This window comes from Aethina tumida, chromosome 3 (assembly GCF_024364675.1).
Source record: "Aethina tumida isolate Nest 87 chromosome 3, icAetTumi1.1, whole genome shotgun sequence".
In the NCBI taxonomy this organism is placed as follows: Eukaryota; Metazoa; Arthropoda; class Insecta; order Coleoptera; family Nitidulidae; genus Aethina; species Aethina tumida.
The window spans coordinates 18977348-18994697 of record NC_065437.1 but is presented as its reverse complement, the minus strand read 5'-3'; the positions used below and the strand labels follow the sequence as shown (position 1 = coordinate 18994697).

At 27.4% G+C, this 17350-nt stretch overlaps 1 protein-coding gene across 2 annotated transcripts; it reads right to left on the bottom strand.

Annotated features, from left to right (window-relative positions):
* Nucleotides 1-1746: 1746 nt before the first annotated feature.
* LOC109593856 (ras-related and estrogen-regulated growth inhibitor-like) lies at nucleotides 1747-14035 on the bottom strand. Of its 2 annotated transcripts, XM_049964927.1 has the most exons (7): nucleotides 13851-14035; nucleotides 12538-12624; nucleotides 7183-7299; nucleotides 5891-6027; nucleotides 4002-4313; nucleotides 2969-3182; nucleotides 1747-2916 (listed from the first exon to the last, which is right to left on the bottom strand). In XM_049964927.1, exons 2-7 carry the CDS (start codon nucleotides 12596-12598, stop codon nucleotides 2798-2800), a joined length of 960 nt encoding a protein of 319 aa, XP_049820884.1. In that variant the 5' UTR covers nucleotides 12599-12624; nucleotides 13851-14035; the 3' UTR covers nucleotides 1747-2797. The 2 variants fall into 2 exon arrangements, with proteins under 2 accessions (XP_049820884.1, XP_049820883.1); XM_049964926.1 differs by having other exon boundaries at nucleotides 1747-3182.
* Between the last annotated feature and the right edge of the window lie 3315 nt (nucleotides 14036-17350).

The window sequence follows — 17350 nt, the reverse complement described above, 5'->3', positions numbered from 1 at the left end:
AGATGTTCAACACGCCACCTACTCAATTTCAGATCTCTTTGTTCTTTAATTCATCCAAAAGCATAAAGATGGTAATTTATATAAGAACTCTAAAAGTAATTAAAACCAGAGAAAGCAATTTTATGAAGAACTTTATTTATTTTACATTCAGTGAAAAAGTTTACTTAATTAATTTTCAGTAATACTTAAAACCTTTAGTAAAAAATAATTCAAATTCAGAACATTCAGAACAGAATTACATTTTAAATATTTGTTGAATTGTGTGATATGTATATTTTAAAAGTATGTTATCAGGCGATATATTATAACTGCATGTGATATCAAAGAGGATATATTTTGTTCCGAACATGTTTGTACATCCTTTGTCCAAGGCGCACGAAATGTTTACACGAATAATAAAAATTTGATCATTAACCTTGTAGTCCCTAGTCTGTTAACTTGTCAAATTAAATATTTCATTTGGCTACTTACAGGTATAGAAAATCGATACCATTTCAAGGTTTCCACAGTTTTTCATTTCGTTATTCTGACAATTATGGTCATCAATTTGAAATTAAGAAAAGTCCTTGGGAAGTATGGTTTTAATTTAAATTGCTAAAATTCAAAGTTTTTCCAAATATCCGCAAAAATAAACATTTTTTTTTACTTATTGAATTTTTATTCATGTAGTGGTGTACTTTAATTTAAATAATGTTAAATGTGATGATAGATTGAAGAAAAGAGGTACACATGCTTTATTTGGTGCAAAGAAAATTTGCTCTAGAAATTATCCCGAATATTGAATAAACTTTTAATACAGTTAATAAAAATTCTTCTTTTTTAATTGTGATATTTTCGATTAACCTTTCTTCAAACTTACAAAGAATTAAATATTAAAAATATTTCTAAATTAGACTATTATTTTTTTAATTTATCAAAATTATTTTATTTTTTTTAATAGCACATGTAGATCCTTATAAGAAATTCTCATAACCTTCTAACAAGTAAAAGACACTAAATAATTCTCTTTTGAGTATCCATCCGCCATCTGAAGGTTTTCGAACGAACTGACATTTTTATTGATTTTATTTTATTCGGCCATCTGTGCATTATGAGCCAAACTAAAATAAAGCGTTTCAAGTTAACTCTAAATACAAATCCTGCCCTGATTAGCAGGACTAAAGAATTTATGTCGTGCGAGGTATTTGTTATCGATATCATAGTGTAATAAAGTCTTTTGTTACATATTCTTTGAGAATAAATGATATTAATCAATTAATTACCATTTAAATACCAATTTTTTTATTTTAAAAAATAACTGAACAATATTGTATTAAAATAAGTCACAAATTGAATGATACTAATTATTGAACCATACGAATACCAGATAATAAATAATTATCATGATACTTTTGTTAAATAAAAAGAAATAATTTTTATGCTCAACTTTTATTTAAGCTGTAACATTAATTATACATTTGAATGGAATGTTTCCAAGTAGGCCTCTAAACACAACATTATTTTCACATTTAAACAGCATTATCTTAAGATTCTTGTTTCCGTGATCACTTAATTTGGGGTTAAGGATAATATTTTTATTTACTATAGTATAATATTGATAAATAAAAAAATATAAACTAATCAACAATCAATGTTAAATTACTTTCAATTATTATTATTACGATTGGATAAACATTAAACATTATTTAGGTAATTTACACAATACACAAACTTTTATATAATATTCAAAAATTAGCAATTTTTACCTTTTTTAAGATATAGACGTCTCATCTACAGTAAATTTTTATAAAACGCTTTGTAATTATGTACTTTATTTGGTCACATTGATTATCAGCTTACACATTTAATATAAAAACGCATTTTTCCCCATTTGCAATAAATTTTGTGTTAAAATATTACATTTGTATCTATCCATAATATTCTGTTTCTTCAACTCCGAAGTAAATATGTATATATTTTTTTTCATATTATCCAATCCATTATCCTTACAAAATTGGAATCTTGATTAAAATTTTAACTGAATAGGATTTAATAAAAGTTAATCATCTTTTTTCTCGATAATTCACTCGCGAGTTAGAAAAAGAATATAGGGACGTATAACATCTTTTGCTACACTCTAAAGCTAACATCTAGTGGATAAATAACCCTGTATATCACAAATAATAAATTAATCACATATAGTAAATTTATGAATTTACATTTTTAATAATTATATTAATAAATTAACAAAATTTTTTATAGTATATTTAGTTAGTGAAAATGTAATTAAATATGAACAAACACTCTTTATTTCCATTTCATTCGCAGATCTTTTAATTCTTGGGCGAAATATTCCTTTACTAAACAAGTTCCAGACAGATTAAATTGTAATTAAAAAATAAATTTCTTGAACGGCGTGAAAATGAATTTTCTTTTCTTTAATTGTCATCAAAACATGTGCGCTTGTATTTAAACACCGTCATTGTTGAAGACAGCAAAACCATAATAAGTACGGAGTAAATCTCCAGTGACACAAACTTATTAAAGAGATCGCGGCGTTACTACGAGAACAATTATATAACTCAATCAAAAACGGGAATTAAACTAAAGTTAAGAGAAAACTTAATTTGCCGACGATTTTGTTACTCGGTTTGATTTTGAAATGTAGTTTAAGTTATTTAATTAGAATATTGGAGCCCTTCTAATAAATTGAGTTTGAAGCTGTTTACGACAATACATCATATATTTCACAGAAATTCGTAGAACGTAATAATATTCAATAATTAATAGCTAGCCTTGTTTCCGCGCATAGATATGCTCATTCTGCGTTCGATCCTCGAAGACGGGAAAACTTGTTCTGTGGACGTCGACGAGGGAGGAGGATACCTCCACCTCCAAGGCCGTTGCTGAAGATGGCCGTCAGTTGAAGCCCTACCTCTAAAGGGAACTGGTTCATTAGGACTGGAGGCGCACCCTTCTTTACCTTCACCGTCGTCTTCTGCTTCGACTTCCGTGCATCGTTTGCCCGTGCTGTTTGACGGGCGAATTGAATGTGGAATCAAATTACTGGGCGATATGGCGGAAAATAGACGAGATGTTTCCGGCGATATCTGCTCCCTTTCACTTCCAGAGCGGCGCAATTTTATCGGGTTCTTGCTGTGGACTCTCCAGAATCTGCATACGTCACGGAAAACGGCTAAGACCTATATTAAAATCAATAAATGTAGAATAGAGCATTAATAAAAAAAAGATTGTCGAAATAACTTTTAAATAATTATTTATTTAAGATACATATACAATATGTGGTAAATAAATAAAATAATTAAATATACTGCATTAAATTTTACTTATATTATTAATAATAATAATTCAATTTACAAAAAAATGTTTTATATAATATTAAATTTGATTGCAATTAATTAAGTATAGAAAAATATTGATTTCGCATTAATATAAATTAAGATTAAGATGCAACTTCTTATTCAATTAAAACTAAGCTCATATGAGAAAATAATTAAAGCTAATATTTTCTTGATCATTAATTTTGTGGCTTGTGTGTGCAACCCGATATTGGAACACAGTTCTTTCAAGAAACATGGATTTCGTCTCTAATCATGATTAAACTTAATACATCATCCATCAAAAAGGAGAAACTGTTGTATCAGCAACTTACTGAAATAAATTGTAGTGTTATGTTATTGATTACTGACTACTTCAGTTTTTAATATTATTAAAAAAAATAATGATTAACAGACCAACAAAATAATCAGATTCAATGTTAATTTAAATTCTCTATATGCATGAGAAAATAACTCAAAAATATTTCATCGAATTACACAGTACAATTCAATATACTCAGCGATATGTAAAATCATTATAAAATATATTTATAACGAACTCTCGAGTAGCGCATTAAAACCAGTCGAATATGTCGTTAAGCTTTTATAGATTTATATTGGATAAATTAGTATATTTGCATAATAGAAAATTCTGTTGACATAACTAATAAGAATATTGATTACCTGTTCAATGCTTTCCCTAACTGAAATTTCGTGAAAACACACACAGCCAATTTCTTTGCTTCTCCGCTGACCTTCCTCCAACGAAACCATTCTGTCTTCCACTTGGTCAATTTTATTTCCGACCAGAACGACAGGTACATCACAAACGTTATCCTTGCTACTACCGCCAAGTTTTCTCCGCCTTTTGTTGTAGTTTATCAGAAATTTCAGTCGATAGCATTCGTCAAAGGAGCATTTATCCGTTACCGAATACATAAGTATAAAAGCCTCCGCCCAACGTATGTTGGCTTCTAATCCGAGATATTCGTTTTCCTGTAAACAGTTTTTATATGAATTGGAAGTACACAAAGTACTTTATTGATACGTCATTATTAACATTACCGGATATCAGGTTTTCTTAAGAATGTTATTGCTGACTAATAAGAAAAATCTTAAATATTTATAAATTATAGAAAATTAGAGTTATCTGATTTCAAAATAAACATTACATTATTTATATATGTATCATAATGTACAACGTTTGTTTATCATAGCATAGGATGTATATGAAAAAAAGATACTACGATAATAGTATATTCTATGAACATTGCAAATAAATATGTTAAGAAAATATATATTCTATTCTTTATGTAAAAACAGTTACAATTGTTAAGAACTGAAAACCAGTAATTAACTAATTAAAAAATAAACAAATAAAAAGTAATTAAATTAAAATTAAAATAAAAATAAATGTAATATTTTGGTGGATGCGCCAGGATAGTAACATATCACCTTAGATGATAACGGTAATTTTCAATAAACATATTCCTAAATTATAATTTATATTAGACAATTTATACAACCTCAATTTCGATGTGGTCGTGGTAACTTTTATTGGAAATTATACTAATTTCCTGATAACTAACTAGATAAGATGACTATAAAAATAAAAATAAATTAATCAACTAATTAAAATTGTACAGGGACTGTAGTCACATACAGATCCAGTGGTCAGTTAGTCACTGATTTTTGGTATACACTTTGTGTATAGAACTGTGAATGAATAAAAATTTAAACAAAAATATTGAATACATTGATGTGTTTTATTTCTTTAAACTGATAATACTCCATTGTAACCTACATGATAATCCAAACACTAAAATTTGGTATTAATCTGACTTGGTATATTTCGCCCCGAGCTGTCCCTCCATTTGACGCTGAAGGTCCCCAGCGTTTGTTAAGGAGAAATTGTATTTCGAAACCTAGAAATCCGAAGATCTTGTTGGCCGAAACAACAAATTTACATCAGAATGTTAAAAGCACTCTAAAATAATTCCCGTAATGTGAAATTGATCATTATCCTGTTTTAATACTGGATTTTGAAGGCTCCAAAGTTAAGGTAACAAATGAAGTTACACAAACCACACACCATATGCCGTTCACGACCATGTTCAGACAACAATCTTCAACAATTCCAGACAATGTCCCGGTTCATCCGATTAGCAATTCCCACAAAAAGAAGTACTGAATCTTTTAAGCACCGTCTTCATAGTAACGGAATTCGAAATGAACGAAAGAATAATCCTTTAAAAACATCAAAAATGAGATGAATACTAAATTATGTCTACGTGTTCTAATTTCTCCGTCACTGCGTGGGCAAATAGCATGATGACAACTGTTAGTGTTATACAAAACATTTTTATTATAAGTTTCACTTTAGAGGCCTGAGTCGTAAAAATAATTACCACTCTTGTGTACATGTTTACATATGATTATTATCTCATATACATTTAGCTGTTTGTGTCCGTTATTTTTAGAGGTAAAGTACAAATTAATATGTATACATGCTATAAATTAATAAGTATGAATTAATATGTACCTCAAAAGTATAAAAAAACTAATTTACTTACTCCGGTTTGTCCGGCGGTATCCAATATTTCAAAGGAAACTAATTCTTTATCAATAACCGTTGCGTAAGTGTAAATTCTTTCCAGAGTTGGATCGTATTCTCCGATGTATCTTCTCGTTGTGAATCGCACTACCATTGCTAAAACCCATTCAATATAAATATCCCTGACATGAATTTCACGAATTTTCTGACAGTGCCAGTCGTGCTATTGCAGAACCGCTATTTAATAAACAGCATCGTCTTTGTTCGTTAGATTGGAGGTGCCTTTACAAAGAGAAATATAGGACAATCAATTTAACGCAGACATGGACGAAGCACTTAATAATTCATTCTATATTGCACTAAGAAACTGTTTAATAAACAAGGATCTGATTATGCATAATTTGACAATGAAGAGGCTTGTGACATTAATGGAAGTAATCTTAACTAAACTGGCGCATTTACATATGGCGTCACTGATCGTAATAATTTGAAATTAATTTGTTTAGAAAATCATCACGTTCAAGTTTGTTTTTATACGAGGACACTAGAACGTTTAACTTTCCTTTTTTAATCAAAAGCTCCGGTATTTACATTAGTTTCGGAACTTCGTATCAGATGAATTTACGATGCAAATAAGTAAACAAAATGAGGGTGAAAATACGAAAGTTAAAAGTAAACAGCAAGTTTCCCAATAAATGCTCTCCACGCGTGACATGTGTCCAGTTCTTTTAATAGCGACAGGATAACCGTAAACACATGTTAACCTTCAAAGGGTCAAGTTGGACTGCTTTCCGCAACGTCCGGTACTCCAGTTCAATTTTAATCAAAAACTTTTGACATTAAATATTGATTTATAAAGCGACCGATCTGTGCAATTTCTAATAAAATAAACACATTTTGGCGAGTGAACGAATTGCTGTGGGCGTTTATAATTTTCATTTTGTGTGAATCATGTTGAATAAATTACTTAAATCACGAAATTCACTTATTTTATGCTTGCACTACGTGCTTGCAAATAATTATGTTTGTGATTTTTTTTGCTGTTAAATATTTTAAAAAGAATTGTATGCTAGGCTATAAATTTAGATTTATGATTATTTATACATTAACCATTCTAAAATTATATTTTGATGGATGAATGTGATCACTAATGAAATTGTACGAATAGCATGTAATATAATCAAAAGTGTTATTTCGGAACAATGATTGATGAGATGGTAACTTCGACGAAAATACATAAAAAATTATCAAGGTATAATAATCATTTATTAACACTAACAAAATTCAAATAAATTTAAATCACACTCTTACCAGTCTTTCCAATTCCACTTTGGCCAAGAACCATAACTTTTAACGATTTTTGGCGGGGATACAGTCCCAGTTTCGCCAATGAGGATTTTGGAGAGGTTGCGTTCATTGTTTCCTCATCTGTAATATAAAAATGTTTATAAAATTGTATACATAATTAATTAATTTTATTTTATCCACACAAGAATATGGCTTTTTTGGATAGACGAATATATCAAGTTAATATTTCTTATGGCAACATCACTCAATTAATAAATTGATATTCCAAATTATTTTCGTTTATTTTCATTAATAATAATTAATTCATGTAATGATGTTTAATGTAATGTGATTTGTTTATTTATATATTTACCTTGCTTATATTTAACGGCACCTAGTTAGGATTATACCTTTTCCTTATTTGAGGATTTGAAAATTATACAACTCACCTCTTATTAAAAAAGTACCTATATAGAATATGGAATTTTCTAATTTTTAACGAAGCTATTTCTAACATCTTCCACAGACAATCATAAAAAACGAAGGACCAGTAGCAAATATTGAGGGATTGCTATATTATCATCCTATACAATTATGGCCTTACTGATGTCATTCTAGTCTTCTTAATACCCTTAATTATTTATTGTTGACCTTTTCTTGTTGTGTTATTTGTTTGTTTCTTGTTCTCGTTTCTTTCGCTTTCTTAATTGTTCTATCATTTCTATGTCTTTCTTGAAAAATTTTAGGAACACTGACATCCTTTTTTGTTTTCCATAATCAGTTAATTTTGTCATTGCCATTTACCATTTAAACCCCCCAATGATACTAAAATTGTTTTAAATCAGAGTTCATATTTGTTTATATACTTTTATTCCTCTAAAAGCAACAACAAACATCAAAAGCTCAGTATGAATTAATATACGTCACTTTTTAACAATAGGTAAAATTTAATTTAGGGATGACTAGCTTTATACGTTAAAATAATAATGAAAATGTAATTAACTGAACTACGTATATGAGAAACACGAAATATAAAACAGGTGTCGGATACATCCTTCCGACGAATGTTTATGAACACTTTTAAAAGCCATGTTGACATTTCAAACAAAAAAGAGACGAAATTAATTTGCACACTACACCATGAAAATGTAACATATCATTTAACAAGTCAAGATATATTTGATATTTTGATAACACAAATGTGGTGTTTCTCATTAGATGCCTCACGTACATGTTCTGTGCATGTAGTCTTCATAAAACATGTAGAAATATATATCTATACACCGTTCTTTTCTAAAAACTTTTAAATATAGTTTAGCTTACTGAACTCGTTACTTTGTCACAAGTTTGTAATGTGTATATAAAGTTTATACCTATGCAGTGTGTGTGAAAACTCACAGAAAAACTTTTTGAGTATCAATTTCTTACAGGATAATTTACTAAAGAATTCTCTTCATGTAAATAAAGTCAAATATACGAAAGTTAAAATTTACTAAATTGAATTGTATCATTTTAGTATTCCATGTGAATTGTCTTTAATTTTATTAAGTGGCTCTCCTTTACTCTTCCTTTAAAAACAAATTTAATTTTAGTATTTTACTTGGAGAATGTACATCATCATTTTATGTACGTTTCATATTAAGGAAGAAAATTAAATTATCACAAAATAGGGGGTTATTGTGAATAAAAGATCATTAAAAATTTAGAATTTAAATTATTTTTACTATGACTAATTTTATTAGTTTATAAAAGAAATTAATGTTTCACTATAAATACTATAGATTTAATTTTTAATAAAAATGCATTATAATTTAATTTAGAGTTAATTTATAATAATTATATAAACAGTAATGTCATAAATGTAATAAATATTGATAAAGTAAAAATATAATATGTATAAGTAATTCAAATATAATATTTTAATATTGTATAAATTGTAATTTATTTTCTTATAATGCTTTTTTGTTTATTCTTATATAACAAATCTAATTGTATTATATTACTTGATTGTTTTGATACAAAATATTTCGTTCTGAGAATAAAAATATAAAAAGCAGCAACCGATTGAATTTTCAACAACTGACTCGCTGAAATAAACGGCAATAACAATAAGAAAAATACCCACTTGGCAATATTGAATTTCAAAAGTTTTAAATACATAATTAAATTTCTCACATTTCAAAGAATATCAATAAGTTACCGGGTATTCAACTACTGTATTAATTAGTAACTAATAAATTTATAGTGCTTCTTACTAATACATTCGGTCCTGATTTAAATATAAACGATGGCGTAAATTAATTTTCATTTTAAGAACTATTCACATTACTCGTAATTCAAAACACCAAATTTATTACAAGTAGATCTTTAAACATAATCTTCATAATGTTTTATCATATTAAAATATTTATATATGTAATCAACGTTGTAATGCAACAGCCAGGAGTGAGCTGAACATAAATCAATATTTTTGATGGAAATTTCATTGCCAGGAATCACTGGGAAGTTGTGTGTTTTAGTGGGAAATTACCACTGGTTATGTTAGACTAAATCAAATACTAATTATAATATTAGTAAATAATTAATACCAAAGATAATGTAAGTGTAGAGTTCAATTATTTCAACAAATTAATTATACTATTTAACAGAAACACTATTACTTTTTGGGAATAATTATATTCTAATGTTAAAAAATTATTTTTAACAAGAATTTAATGTCTTTTTTATCCATATTAAATTTAAAATTTTTCATTGTGGAACATAGACATTGTGTAGATTTTATTTATTTTATTTTTATTTCACTTATTTTATAATTAAAACAATATTAACAATTTGACAAATAGTCTCACCAAGTAATTCCTTAAATGTTTATTTCTTATTAGATGGGACAACATTTAATCGATAGAATTTATAATAAATTATGTAACAAATTTGCAAATTATGTTAAAATAAATATCAACTAAATCAAATATTAATTATTATTATTCTTTAAATATAATGCATTTATTTCAGTGTTACCTCCACATTTTGATATATTCTAAATAAGTTCGCCATCGAATATACAATTCAATTAAATACATAAATTCGAATATGTTTAAAACAAATTATTTATTTTATTGATTATGAAAGAATCATATCATGTTCACTGCAATTACTAAAGTTTAAGTATTATGTCAATATTTTTACATTAATTAAATACCATTTTTATTTATTAAAAATTAATTTTGGGCACAACAGTGGTTCTTTACAGGTTTTTACATCACCTCAAAATACAAAAGATTCTTTTGTACTCTGAAGTGATATGCCACTTATCTAACAGGTACGTATGACATTCATGAAAAGAGAATTTTAGGAATAAAAGATCGTAATAAATTTAGTGGAGAACTCAACGTTTAATGAAATTGAACGGGTTTGCTTATGTAAATTACTATAGACAGCAGCATTAATTAAGAGAAAAAACAAGATAAGCAATCTAAGTTAATTGACGTAAATTAAAACACAATTTCAAAATGAATAAAACTATAGAAATTGGAGGACGTATTTAGTCCTTCTTGTGAAAATCCACATATACGTACATATTTAACGATTTTTCATAGTAAGTGTGCAATTAGTTTGACAACTTGTCAATAAAAACGCAGTAAAAGTTAAACGGTCGCGGTGATGGGAATCTGTTTTGGATATTTCTAGGTCGAATAAAACGACAACACATTATGGGGGTTATAATGGACCTAAAACGATTTGAACCAATGACACGTGCCTAAATAAAAGAGCAAAATATACTATGTACCGATTTATGAGAGTTAGATTTTCACTCAAAAGAAAGCAATTTTATTTATTTTATTTATCGAAACATTTTCTCAGTGACGATGATTTTTTTTCTTTAAGCATGTATTTTGAACCCACTAAATATCATTTATCACTTTGATGTTGACATACCTAGGGAAATCAAAATCTCTTTTTATCTAATGATGTACTTTGATTTATGTTCGTATGTTAAATCAATATGCATAAACTGTGATTACATCGGTAGTATTTTTTAAATGGTATTCTTACTGTTTTTAAAGTTAGTGATTTTTTACTACTAACCATTAGGTACATAATTACGTGTCATAATATTTCATAAATTGATAAGAAAGTCATTTGTAAAAATACATAATAATAAGGAAAATGGTATTTCACTGCTAATTAGCTTAATTTTTATTACAAATTATATTATATAGAATTTTGAATCGAATAATAATTATATATCATTAAATATGATAAATCGTCATTCTTCTCAAACGGAGTACATATACAGTGACTATAATTACAGTAACTTACAGTAAGGTATATTAAAAATGTGCTATGAATTGTTTTAGTTTTTTATTTTTGTTATTTTTATGCCTACTATGCAACAGTTCAATCTAATTTTATTCTTTAAAAAGTTGCACACGTTTTACTTTTCCGTGGTCAAAATTATTATAACTTTTTATTTCGTGGTTCTCAATTGTGCTCTGTAAATTTAAATCGGTCTCGTACTTGAAAAAATTTGAGTTAAAAAAACTTCACAGGAAATCGATAACTGGAAAATTCGAATGTCAAAAAACAATTAAATTTTACCGTCTACTGAAATTAAAGCCAATCTGCAGGGAATGGAACTGAAATTGAAATTAGTTGAAGGATTGTAAGAAGTTGATTATTATGTATTATGCTATGTATTAAAGAACAATTTGCTTCCTTATTTTGAAGAAATGGTGTCAATAAATGTGTTTCAACATGAAAACGATTGCAAACACAAATCCAAAATTGTGACGGATTACTTAAAATTACAAAGCATGTTTTATATAGTCCGTCCCAAGCTTCCGACATCAATCCTCTAGAAAACATAAGAGATCACGTTAATAACCAGATGCGGCATAAAAATTTTACAAATTTAAATGAACCCGTCACTGCATTTCAAAAAGCTTGAAGGAATATGGACTTGTCACATATGCATAAAATTGTCTGTGCCACGGAGATAGACCAAAATTATAAAACAAAACGGATTATATACAAATAAGTTAATGTTAAATTAAATAACAGGTTTAATAATTAAAAATCATTTGCAAAATTAAAACTATTATATTTATGTTCAGCTCAATTGAAAAAAAATATACTTAACATTTTATATAACAGGAATATATTATTTTCAATAGTAAATAAATATTATTTTAGCAGTTCACATTAAACAAAAGAGTTATGGCTAAAATATAGTGACCATCACTGTAAATATTTCTGTTCTCCTAATTAGAGGAATTATAATTGTGTAATATATGCAGTATTGATAAGACAAAACACTTTTCCTTTTTCTAATAACAGCATAAAAATATTTATTTGCAAAAACATTAAAATTTGTTTTACCTGTTTTTCCTTTTTTATGACTTGATGCACAAGAATTTCCGAAAATTCTATGAGCCACCATTCCTTTTTGAAATGTTACCAAAATATCTAAAACAAAATGACAATTAAATCCAATTCACCGAGTACATTTTAATTGAATGCAAACACGAAGTTATAATAAAAACATACGAAGTATTACAATGAAACAAGAACAATAAAGGGAATAAAATTTTACGAAACATAAAATTGAAATTTTGTCCACATTTATAGGGCTATATTTTTTACGATTACCATGAAATTTCAATCAATCCGCAAAAGACAATTACTACATCAATATATGTGTTTTAACTTACTTTAAATGAAATGTTAAATTAACATTACAATATAATAATTGGTATACTAAAACAACAAGCTGGAAAATAATATATTGTTTTAAAAAATAAATTAAAATTCCTTTTTTCATGAGGTGCAATAAAATTTTTAAATTATATTAAGACTATTTGTTACTTTTATATTATGTTAAATATTTGAAATTGCAATTTTAAGTGTTTTTGTTGTTTTCTGTTTATATGCAATTATACTATTTTCACCTATTAAAATATGTACTATAAATAAGCTTCCTCCTAATATTTACAGCAGGTGAGGCGTTAATAAAAGTCACTTAGGGACTACGTGGCAGGAATGCTTAAATCCTTCATCCTGCCAAATCTAGGACAGAATTAGGATTTACTTACTAAATCCTTGATGGCGTATTAAAGTTAAGACGCAATGCTTTCAGTTTATGTCTTTGTCTTGCTGAATGTAATAAAGTGTATGTTTGTGAATAATCGTGACTTAATCAAAACAAATGTACATTTTTTTCCGTTAATATAATTTACATATCAAGTAGGTTAAAAGCTTGGTGCTGTATTATACACAGCTAAACAATAGATAGATGAGTTTTTGATTGTTCTCATGCGTTGTAATGTTGGTAACCTCGAACACTTTACATTGAATTAATCCTCAATTCTGATATAGTTAGCACGTTTATTTGTATTGACATCACATGCACAATATTCATTTTTTTATAATAAATTTTTATTTTATACAAATTTGATTAGCTTCATATTTTTATGCTACCCTTAAATTTAAATATCATCATTATTATCATTTTTGATAATCAATCATTCACATAAAAATATTGAAGACTCAACGCCAATCTTTGAATAAATCATGCAAAGCCAACAACTCATAACGATAGCCTAAAAAACAATTAATGCGTAAAGGAGAATACATCAATCAAAGTCGTTAAATAAAAATTATAACTGTTGTGAAATAAACGGGAACAAACGCACCTGTTCAAATCCTTTATCGCGTGCCTGTTATAATAAAAACTAATTTCGTACCCGGATTAAAGTATTCACTTATTCAAGTGTTTATACAAAAGGTCTAACAAACTGCAAGTTCATATATGTAATTCAAGTTTAATTAACGCACATAACATGCCATTAAATTTCTGTCGTAATGTTCGACCCAACTTCCGTCAATAAACCGACTAACTTTCCCGGTAGCATTCAACTAAATGTTTTACCCTTCGTACGGGAAATAGGTTAGTGCGATATGAATTAAAGCGCGCGCTTGCGTTTGTGCGGGCTATTTTTGTACAAAAAGTTTGGCTGTTCTTAAATTCTCTAGTTGTTATTGCAATAAACTATATTGTGATTCATCATTGTCTACGAACACTTTTAATATTAGAGGGGAAACTCCATTATAATGATCAGTAGTTGAAAATCACTAAATAAATAAATTGTAATTATAAATAAACAGCTTCAGCAAAATTACTTCGAGTTGGGTGTGTGAAATGGTGATCAATTATTATATTTTATATCGAAAATATATTCTGAAGAGGACAGAGGAATTTTTTTTAATGATTAAATTTGTGTTATTAACATTGACATAATATCCTTTTTGTTTTATATTTTAGCCCATCTCCGAGGCATGGACTGCACCATATTCCGACCATCTATATTCCTTCAAGCTTCTTGACTTGCTGTGATGAGTTCGTTATTTTTCATGTCGAATTTGGTTATAAACGTAATTTTGTTTACATGTTTTCTATACGATTGATGTCTGGAAATTGGGACGTGCAAAACAAAGAAAAATCAATGATGCTTTAGTTTTTTAACTAATCCGTTACAATTTTAGATTTGTGTTTCGGATCATGTCGAAACACATTTAGTATTTATTAAGAGCACCATTTCTTCAAAAATGTTGTTTAATATATCCCTGCATATAAATTAGTCTCAAGGGGCTTATGCTAAAAGAATTGAAGCTTCCCATAGCATAATTGAATGCCCACTATGTTTTACTGTAGATATAATTAATTTTTTGTGTAGTTTTGTGTTTTACATAAGCAAAACGATCATTAAATTTGAATTCGTTGTTATAAACTTTTTGACCCAACTGTTCTGTGGTCCAGTTTTTTGCAGGTCTGAAGTAAAACGAACCTCCATCCAGTAACCATCTGAACTAATTTCAGCACATCCTATTTCCTTCACTTTGGCTTTAATATTAGATGACCATAAAATTGGATTGTTTTTTGACATTTGAATTGTAATCACGGCCACTAGTGTAAGTAGTGTGCTAGTTTGTATTTATTGTAAAAGCATACCTTTTTCCTAAATTGTTGTTAAATTCCATAAACAAATATTATGAATTTTGGAAAAACTCATTTCATTTTTTAACAAATATGATGTTCAATGATTCAATTTCCATTTGATTTTCAAGTCCTAAATCCCCCTAACTTTGCCTTCGTCACCACCCTCATTCGTTATTTCCCGTGACTTACTTAATATATTTTGAAATTCCATTAAAACTCACAACACAAAGGACCTTTAAAGTCAACCGATAAAGAAAAGTTTTTGCATTTAAACATTCACGGCATAAATATGAATTAATACAAGGTTCTTTAATTCTTAATCATTCTTTCTTTACAATTTTTAGTTGAACCGTTGTAAACTGGATGTGGTAATGATGAAATATATCGATATAAATTTTATTTTCAATTTAATTAAAGGAGGAATAATTAATTAGGAAAATATTTCCTGAACATCTTTCTTTATTAGATGTAAAACTTGATATACTATATTTATTTCCCCATACTGAGACACATGAATAATAAAAATTTATTAGTATTCAGAGAAAGAAAGATTCCGAATTCGTAATATATCGTCATATGTTAAAGTAAGTCACAAATATAAAGAAGTAATTTATGGAAATATTGATTATTTTTAAGGTTTAGAACTTACTAACTATGATAGTTTTTGAAAAAAAAGGACAAGGTCCCCGTGAAATCAAAAACATTTTAAAATATAAAATGTATGGTCTTTATTTGTATGTTACCATATAAAATTGTGAGAGTTACAAAATATTAGAAGAGATTGAATGTGGAGATGAAATTTATTCGTTGTAGGATGCCGTTTAATACTCTGTTTTCTAGACTTTTTAAAATATGCTTAATAATTAAAATAATGAATTTACGCCACTTGGCTGTTCCAGATTGTAGAGACGAGCTTGTGTATTTATCAGTCATGAAAAATGAGTCTCTTTATTTTTGTTCAGTTTTAATATTTACTATATAAATTAACATATTGTATATTTTCAATTATTTTCGTAAATTTATTTCTAAAAGGTAAATATTTTTATGAAATATTGATTATAATTAAGATGATTATGTATCTAGGTTATTTAAAATTAAATTTAATTTAATCTAAACTGCTAAAAATAAAATACTAATATTATACAAAGCAACAAATAATATTTTATTTATAAGTAATATGAAAAATTTTCAGGTTTGTAATATATTTCTTACAGGACTTCTATGAGAGAATTTAAATTTCAATTATATTATTCAAATTTATCAATCACTGATTGCACGGTTTGTGTCCATATGGATATGCAAGTATGTTACATGAATATTAAACAAAATTTAGTTTTTGTTCTCATGATACATAAATATGTTTATATTTTAATCCGTCAATTTTCTAGTCGATTACTTCATAGGTTTGACATTCTCGTTAAATTTTCATGAATATTGAGTTACTGAGTTGTCTGAATTACTAACATTATCATAATTAAATTAAATTTCTAAATTTATATTACGAAAATGCCACATTTTAAACAATGTGTATTAGTAAAAACTATTTGTCTAAATGATTTAATTTGAACTAACATGGATTCAAATATATATATTACTGATTGGCACTGATCTATTGATTAGATAGTCTAAAGAGAAGTCCAGAATCAAATTAATAAAAACCCAAATAATACAGTACAAAACTTATCTGTATCAATAATAATAATATGTCTATTAGTAGATTTGTGTCTCCACGAAAGGAATAGTCAAAACAAAAATGTTCGATAAATAAAATACAGCTTTCTCAGCTTTTACGTTAATATTAACATAACGAAACCGATAATATTAAAAAGTTTGAAATCAACCTTTTTACATGACAACAATCGGCGTGTGGGATATAAAATTTCTAGATCAGCGATATAGTCAATTGAATATTGTCCTTTTTAATGAGTATGTTATCGTATCGTAGCACGTGACAGCTAAGCGTTATAGCGGTACAAAGAACCCATTTATTAAAAATGTTGAATGAATTAACTTCAGCTTAAGGCTAAAACATGTGTTGCAAAAATTACATTGATCAAAGTTGTACTAGTAGTTATTATTAATAGCTAACAAGTCATCATAATAGAAACAGCAGAATTTTTCTGCCTACATAAATCCATTTTTTTTTTCTTTCTAGTATTTGCTCCAGCTTTTTGTTTTTATTAATTTTCCTTAAAA